We start from the raw sequence: 9,284 nt of genomic DNA, 5'->3' as shown, positions 1-9,284 counted from the left end.
CGCTGCGCTGTCCTGAATAAGTGAATCCAGTATCCTAGATAATAGAAAATTCACTAAAGTGAGTCTAACTCCATGTTTAGTGCTATGAAAGTAGGGAAGGAGACTACTATTTATAGGGCAGATCAATGCCACTCAAACATGAGGGAAATTGTAGAATATAGCTCCAGACAAGAGTCTTAACTTTGCCTAACCCTATTGACCTTTGACTTATAAGTTAAACAGTTTTATTTAACTTACCTACAATCTCTTTTTAGTGTCCAATTTTAAGTCATTCTCACTCATTTGACTAACCAAAATGAGAAGACTTAGATCATATAAAAAGAATCATTTGTATGATATTGTCCTAATTCTTACTTGTAAAATCTGTGAACACTCTAAAATATTGTATTTGTTGGGGATAATGGGCTCCAGAACAGTGCTCAGAGAATCCTGTGACCATTCTCAGCAATTTTCTGTTCTTGTATGTGGGTATAGATATTCAGTCCTGTCAATATAGAGGTATTGACAACTAACCAGATTACACAAAGTGATGCTGGGAATATTGTGTGTGACCACAGGTATGAACTTGTAATCTTATGCATAGCAGTTTAAACTGGTCTTTGAACCTTGATTTATTTTTCTGTATGAAATAACTATTGTTCATATCTAATAGCTTGAGTGAAATTAGTTTTATACTTTCAATTAAAGTAGACATTTTCAAGAACATATCAAAGTGATTGGTGAAATTAATAGTAGCTATTATTAACTGTCATTTTAATACACCTAGGTTTTGTGAGCATTTTTCTTTGTAATTCTATTATGCTATACAATGAAAATGCTGAATATTAGTATAGTAAAGCTAATATGCCTTAAGAAACATACATATAATACTTATTGCATATTTAGTCATACAATTTTCCTTTTAATTTAATTGGAAAACTTAGTTATAACTTAAAATGCAAGTCACAAAAAGTAGGCAATGTCTGCTTCTAAATTATGGTTTTCACTTATAGTTCCTTTCTTATTTATTCTGAAGAAAATATATTTTAGTTTAATGAAGCATAATTTATTATAAATATTATTTGATAACAATTTTTATATTATAATAAACTTTATTATGATATATACATTTTTATTCTTGCTTTAGTCTTTGATACAGTAACAATTATATTTGTTTATATGGGAGATAAATGCCCTTCTCAGTTTTATAACTGGACATCAAATTTTTCTTTCTTTTTACATAACTTACTAACATAGTCAACTTTAAGTCTGAAATTCTTACCTCAAACTTAATACTATTTTCTATCTTTCCATGCATTAATATATTGTTAAAACATTATACAATGGAAGAAACAAGTTTAAAGACCTATTTTCTAAAGTCTCTGAATAGTTAGTGATTTTTCTTGAAGAATATTCTAAGGACATATTCTCTAATTTGCTTGTTCCTGACACCATAAATCACAGGATTGAGGGCTGGTGGAAAAACGACATATATATTGGCTAGAAGGATATGAATGTATTGGGGAACATTGTGGCCAAAACGGTGGGTCAGAAAAGAGAAAAATGCTGGCGTGAAAAAGGCTAAGATAACAGCAATGTGTGAACCACAGGTGTTGAGAGATTTGAACCGGGCTTCCCAGGAGGGTAGGCAAAAGACAGCATAAAGGATCCTAACATAAGATAGAATAATGAGGAGGACATCCAATAATAAGAGGGAAATATTGCTAAGTCCAAATATACTGTTCACTTTGATGCTAGCACAAGCTAGTCGGAGAATACCCATGTGCTCACAATAGGTATGAGGAATGATATAATGTCCACAGAATGGCAGCCTCAGTATAAGTATTACTGCAGGAAGCACCATGTACAGGCTCCTCAGTATGGCAACGCATGCAATGATGATGATGATTTTGTTAGTGAGAATCATGGTGTACCGAAGAGGTTTACAAATAGCAACAAAGCGGTCAAATGCCATAGCCACCAGAATAAGGCTCTCCATGCCAGTGAAGTAGTGTATGAAGAACATCTGAGTAAGACAACCACCAAATGAAATTTCTCTGAGATTGAACCAGAAGATCCCCAGCATTTTGGGAATTGTGCTTGTGGATAAGCACAAGTCAATGATATTCAACATGGCCAGGAAGTAGTACATGGGTTCATGGAGACTCTGTTCAGTCTGGATCACAAAAAGGATAACTGTATTCCCAAAAAGTGCAACTACATACACAAAGAAAAAAGGAAATCCAATCCAGGTATGCAAATGTTCTAGCCCTCGAATGCCCAGCAAAAGGAATGAAGAAGGATGGTATGCAGTGTCATTAGGCATAGACATTATTTTTAAGCAGCAATTAGTGGTTGTGGACACACTGAAGATAACTATTGATTCCTAAAGAGATGCAATGCTTCACTTCTTTATTCAGATTCCTAAAAAAAAAAAGCAAAATAACATTTCAATTCTTCTAATTTATTTTCAGAATAGAATGAAATCCTTTTATTCAGCATTGTTATACAATATTTTGTTATATAATTTAAAATTGCTGATACTAGTTCTAACTAAAATTAATCTAACACAACAAAGGGCAACTAATTATGTGATAGAATAAAGATTAGCAAAATGTAGATGGAACTACATTGCAACATAAAAATGTATCACAATATAGAGTTCTAACCATTAGTAGTAATGGTTAGGGTGATTTTACAGAAAGAAAGAAGAAAAAGAAAAGGAAAGGAGAAAGGATGGAATCTTTAAAATATTCCTCATTTTCTTGTAGCTTCTCCCAATGGTATAGAGAAAGTTCTCAATTTGTAGTGAAAACTACAAATAAATTTCTCTTTTTCTATTATGAAATTTAAACATAAATTCAGAGACCTGAGTGATGCTAATACAGTAAGTAGGTCATTTTCTTTTCACATGGGTGACTAGGGTTCAAAACCATGAATCCATAAGCTTAGTCGAGTCTGCCAGGAGTAACTTCTGACCATAGAGTCAGGAGCTCAGAGTCAGCACCACCAGGTGTGTCTCTAAAACAAACAAAAAAAAAAACACCATGAATTCAGAGGTAATATTAAATTATCTATCAATTATTTCCCATACTAAAATTAATTAGATATTTTAAATACTATTCTTTTAAAAAAATGAATACTGAGATAGAGCAATGGCACAGTGGTACGTTTGTCCTGCATGAGGCTGACCCAGGATGGACCTCGGTTTGCTCCCCGACATCCCATATGGTCTCCAAGCCAGGGGTGATTTTTGAAAGAATAGCAGGAGTAACCCCTGAGCATAAAAAAAAGAATACAGACTCTCTAAGATTTCACCAAAATTAAAAAATAAATTGTATTATAGTCTCAAATATGCACATAATGTGTAGATATAGAGATGGGTGCTGTGTTGAACAAAATATACTGGAGTATGAAACTAAACTAAAAATTCAGTAATACTGTTGGTTTTCTTTGGAGGTCACACCTGCCTGTATTCAGGGAATACTCCTGACAAGAATTAGAGACCATATGTAGTGTTGAGGATTTGAACCCTGGTTAATCACATGTAAGGCAAGCATCTTACTTGCTGCACTATCTCTCTATACCCATGAAATTCAGTAAAATTTCAAACAAAAACAAATTAATAAAAAGGAGGGAGATATAGGACACATGCTGGGAAAAGGGGTGGAGGAAGGATAATCCTGATGGTGGGAATGGCCTGAATCATTGTCACTGTATACCTTAAATATTACTGAAAGACTTGTTATTCACTTTGGTCACAATAAAAATGAAAAATCTTACACGAAAAATTCCATTGTCACTATTAGTTGATACCAAATTACAGGAAACTTACAATGGTAAATATTTCTAATGGGGGTAAATAAAGAACAAAAATGAAAAGAAAGTTTACCTATCAGAACTCAAAAAATAATAACATTGTTCAAAAATTTAGTATATTTACAACCAATCAATAATTTGTATGCTTCTTTAGTTATTTTTGAATTTCCATGAAGCATTTAGATTTCATAATACATGTAGCATCTAAGAAAATGAACTTTCTACTTACTATCGATGATTTTCTAAGAGTGTTTGAAAACCTATGCATTCCTCCTCTCTGATACATTATTTACAAGTCTATAAATAGTCATCTAAGCAACAAGTTAGTTAATTTATGAGGGATATTGGTCACTAGTCTCTCATTTAATCTTTATTCATATGTTAAAGAATATTTGCTGCATTCAAATAGTAAGATGGGTACCACTGACCCAAAACTCTAAATATCTGCAACAGATATTTGCAGTTATCTCAACAGATTGCTAAATAGGATTTTCTTCAAACTTTGTCTGCAAACCACTACAAAATTAGAGTACCATATTTTATTTCCTGAATCTGATTAATATACAAAGATATAAAGTGCAGCTTCTTTATCAATCTTGCCAAATCTGGCAGCAGTCTGTGACCTCTTTATGAAATACAACTTAATTCCCTTGCTGAAATGTTATATTGGTTGAACTGTGGATCCCATTTTCACAAATATAACTCTAAAATTGCTGCTTCATGATTCACATAGTCAATAAATCATGAATTTAGGAGCTGGAGAACTAGAGCATAGGATAGGGTGTTTTTCTTTTTTTTTTTTCCTGAGTTTTGAGTTGTATATTTTTTTTTTTCACCAGTGCAACATTCCCATCACCAATGTCCCAAGTCTCCCTCCTCCCCACCCGACCCCCGCCTGTACTCTAAACAGGTTCTCAATTTCCCTCATACATTCTCATTATTAGAACAGTTCAAAATGTAGGGTGTTTTTCTTGTATATGGTCATGTCCCAATTTAACTCCGTGGAACCATATATTTTCCTGAGCCTTCTCAGGAAAGATCCCTGAATGTAGAGTCTGGAGTAGGCAGTGAACATAGACAATTTGTCCTCCAAACAAAGTCAAAAACAAATGAATAAAATAAAATAAAAAGGTACAAATACAAAGCCATTCATCATTCATCTTTTCAAGACTAATACTGTGATGATAAACATAAAAGGAGAGCTTATTCTTGCTATCCTGCAATTAACATTCACACATTTGTATACAGAAAAGAAGCATTTGCTAAATTGTACAGGGTACATATATTAAGTCTCCTCTTTCTACAAATCTTTATTTTTTGCTTTACATATAATATTTGTTCATTATAAATATATTTAAGTAGGATTATATCTCAGTATACTATAAACATGAAATTTTACTTGATTATGTTTGTACACTTCTACTTTTCCCCCATCTATCTCATATACCATAACATAAAACTATTTGTCCATCTCTCTTGTTATTTTCCACAATCTAATACAGATAAGACTTACCACTCTTTCTCTATGTTCTAAAAACATCTCATTGTAGTGTACCATTTATTATTCTAAGTGGAAAGCATTTATAATTTGCTATGGGCCAACTTCCCCTGGGATGGGGACTTAACCAGATCCTGGAGACCTAAATGTAGCTAATAGGCTGTAGAAAATATATCAAATCTTTCTTTTTATCTATCATCTATCTATCTATCTATCTATCTATCTATCTATCTATCTATCTATCTATCTATCTATCTATCTATCTATCTATCTATCTATCTATCTATCTATCTATTGCTTTTTGGGCCACACCTGGTGATGAAACTTCTAGATTTATTTTTTTATAGCTGCATAATGTTTCATCTTGCATTAGACCATTATTCATTTTCTGTCATTATACATTTAGGCTGCTTCCATAACCTGATGTACATACATCTTCTTGAGATAATGTTTTGTTCTTGTGATACATGACAAAAAGTGAAATCACTGAATCATATGGAAGCTCTATTCTTAATTTTTTTGGGGGGTCACACCTGGCAGGGCTCAGGAATTACTCCTAGTTCTACACTCAGAAATAGCTCCTGGCAAGCTCAGGGGACCATATGGGATGCCGGGATTAGAACCACAGTCCTTCTGCATGTAAGGTAAATGCCCTACCTCCATGCTATCTCTTTGCCCCCCCCCCCTTAATTTTTAAAAAGTCTCAATACTATTTTCCATTGAGGCTAAACCAAAAAACATTCCAACAAAAAAGTTTATTTTTTCCTTGTTATTTTGTTTGTTTGTTTTTTTGTTTTGATTTTGGGCCACACCTGGTGACATTCAGAGGTTACTCTTGGCTTTGGACTCAGAAATTGCTCCTGGCTTGGGGGACCATATAGGACTAGAGGGGGATTGAACTGCGGTCTGTCCTAGGTTAGCTTTCCATTTAAATATGTATATATATATATATATATATATATATATATATGCCATTTATCTGGTTTGAGATGAAATCTTAGGGTACTTTTTATTTGCAATTCCTGGTTATGGGCAATTGTATGCCTAATTGCCTTTCAGTTGTCCTTTGTTGGTTTGTTTTTGCTTTTTGGGCCACACCCTGTGACTTTCAGGGAATACTCCTGGCTATATGCTCAGAAATTGCTCCTGGCTTGGGGGTCCATATGGGACGCAGGGGATAGAACCAAGTTCTGTCCTAGATAGGCAGCTTACAAGGCAAAGGGACTACAGTTGTACTATCGCTCGGGCCACTCATTTGTCCTTTTTAGGAAGTATCTATTCATCTTCTTTCCCCATGAGTTGACTATTTTGTTGTTGGTAGTGGTGTTCCAGTCCTTTGAACTATTTCTTGCCCCTAAGATATTATCCCAAGACCTAAGTAAGTTTCAGGTGAGTTTCTTGGAGTTTATTCACAATTTTTGAGTTATCTTATAAGGAACACTTGAACTATTGCATAAAGTATTCAGACCACAAAACAATGTATAAAATGAAAAAGAGAGAATTTTATACTCCCTAATTCAGTAAAATAAAAACTTTGAGAGATACAGTAACCAGTAGTCTATGGCAGTTGTCATATATTTTTGGCCTACTGCTTCAGAAGTATTTACTATGAAATTTCTTTCAGACCTTATTAATTAATAACAAAAGAATATAGAAAGCATAGCCTTAAGATCCTGAAATTCTGAATGGTTCAAAATAGAGTATAACTAACTTAATTATAGAATTTACTTAAATAAAACTACCTGGTGTTAGTCTGAAGAGAGAGTATAGTAGTTAAGACACTTTTCTTGTATGCATTTAATCGTGGTTCAATTCCCAAGTTTGCTGTGTCCCCCCCCCCATGAATGTGATACAAAAACTACTCGTACTCAAATTTATAAATTTTAAGGATACTACTAATTTTAGTGGGATAAAATACAGGTATTTAGAAAATATGAGAGAAAAGAAAAAGTAAGAAAGAAAGAAAGAAGAAAGAAAGAAAAAGAAAGAAAGAAAGAAAGAAAGCAAAAAGAAAGAAAGAAAGAAAGAAAGACAGAAAGAAAGAAAGAAAGAAGAAAAATAAGAAAGAAAATAAATAAGTAAATTAAGAAATAAAAAAGAAAGAATATAGGCTGCTTCAGAGGGAAGCAGTTGAGAGTACATAACATAACACTTATTATTTTTATGTTTTATGTTTTTTTGTTGTTAAAGGTGATTACTTTTTTGGGTGGGTTGCGGATGCACCCAACAGTATACAGGGGTTACTCATAGCTCTGCACTCAGAAATGACCCCTTGGCAGGCTCTGGGGACTACACAGGATGTCTGGGATTGAATCAGGGTAGGCTGCTGGCAAGGCAAACACTTTACCCATTATACTATTGTTCTGGGCCCACATAGTTTTGTTTTTTTTTAAATTGTTTCTACGAAGAAAGGATGAGTGTGAAAATTAGACTGAATTTGTAAGTCAGCATGTCCTGTTAACATTTTTAAAGTTAGAAACTAAATTACACTGTTTTAATTTTATATGCACAACTTAATTCAATTTACCACCTGGTTACTGTAGTTAACTACATTTCTTTACTCATAGAAGCCTTTTGATAGTTTTGACATCTCACATGGGAATTTCTTTACTCAAATCCACCCTTAAATTACATCTATTTTCCATTGTCTATAATATCAAAGGAAAAGGTTGAACAGCATTGTCTCTGTATAAAATGAATTCCTTTCACTCAAACATTTACTTCTGTCTTCCTCTCTTTCCACTCTCAACCATAGTTTCACCATTGCCTAGGAATTTTATTATTATGCATGATTCCCAAATAATTATATGTTTTATTTAATTAGTTTGGAGTATAACTTAGAAGTGATTTACTTTCTTGGTTACAAATTCTATAAAAAGAACACCTCAAACCTAATGCTGTGTAAAACAAGTCATATATTTAATTTTTTCAAATATTTTATAAATTCAGAGAAAGAACTTAAAAGAAACCACTATAAAAAGATTTCCATTTTCTCCACAGTTATTACAGTGTTATTTGGTTTGGCTTAAATGCATATAACAAATGCCTGCAAAAATTGAATAAATAGTTATGGGGTTTTCAAATAAATAGTTTTTGATTTTTGAGCCACACCTGGTGATGCTCAGAAGTTATACCTGGCTCTACACTCAGGAATTACTCCTGGAGGGCTCAGTGTATTATATGGGATTCTGGGAATCAAACACAGGCTGGCATTTTATAAGGCAAGCACTTTGCCTAGTGTGCTATCTCTCTCCAGCTCCTCACTCTTAACTGGAGCTAAACTTTATTAGCCAATCTATATGTGGTTGTTCCACCAGCCCTGGATCCTGTAATTTATGGGGTAAGGATCAAGCAGATTAGGGAGTGAGTTTTGAGATTTTTTTTTCTTTAAAAGATGTTTAATTGGGGCAGACGAGGTGGCACTAGAGGTAAGGTGTCTGCCTTGCAAGCGCTAGCCAAGGAAGGACCGCGGTTTGATCCCCCGGCATCCCATATGGTCCCCCCAAGCCAGGGGCAATTTCTGAACACTTAGCCAGGAGTAACCCCTGAGCATCAAACGGGTGTGGCCCGAAAACAAAAAAAAAAGATGTTTAATTCTCAATAGTATTACAATAACTTATAGTTCTTATTTCTTCTGTATGCTCATTAGATAGTGTTGGGTTAATGTCTATAAAGTAAGAACAAAGGGAGAAAATGTGAGTATAAACAGCAATAACATCCTTTGCTCTATAATTTTTGCATTTAAGGAGAACCAGCTTCTAGATGACTGAATTTTGTTTTTAAATGACTGAGTCTTTTACTACTTCTGCATATATTGAATTGTTTGATTATCAAGATAGTTCTACGAAGTAATTTATTATATTAACAAGCTTTCAAATAAAGGTTGATATATATGATGATCATATGATTTTATAAAAATTCAACTGTTATTGGGAAGTATATTATGAAATTAATGTTTATAAATATATAGTGTCTGAATCAGAAGATA

The 9,284-nt window shown here is 33.5% G+C and overlaps 1 protein-coding gene across 1 annotated transcript; it reads right to left on the bottom strand.

The window, feature by feature from the left end:
• Nucleotides 1–1,369: 1,369 nt before the first annotated feature.
• Nucleotides 1,370–2,311, bottom strand: LOC126018254 (olfactory receptor 52E8-like). The gene has a single exon (XM_049780397.1). It carries the CDS (start codon nt 2,309–2,311, stop codon nt 1,370–1,372), a length of 942 nt encoding a protein of 313 aa, XP_049636354.1.
• Nucleotides 2,312–9,284: the final 6,973 nt, after the last annotated feature.

This window comes from Suncus etruscus, chromosome 9, assembly GCF_024139225.1.
Source record: "Suncus etruscus isolate mSunEtr1 chromosome 9, mSunEtr1.pri.cur, whole genome shotgun sequence".
In the NCBI taxonomy this organism is placed as follows: Eukaryota; Metazoa; Chordata; class Mammalia; order Eulipotyphla; family Soricidae; genus Suncus; species Suncus etruscus.
The sequence above is the reverse complement of the archived record's forward strand: the minus strand, read 5'-3'. Positions and strand labels throughout refer to the sequence as shown.

Excerpts from the sequence above, each read along its gene's own strand:
- LOC126018254 (XM_049780397.1), bottom strand. The coding sequence starts at position 2,311 with ATGTCTATGCCTAATGACACTGCATACCATCCTTCTTCATTCCTTTTG.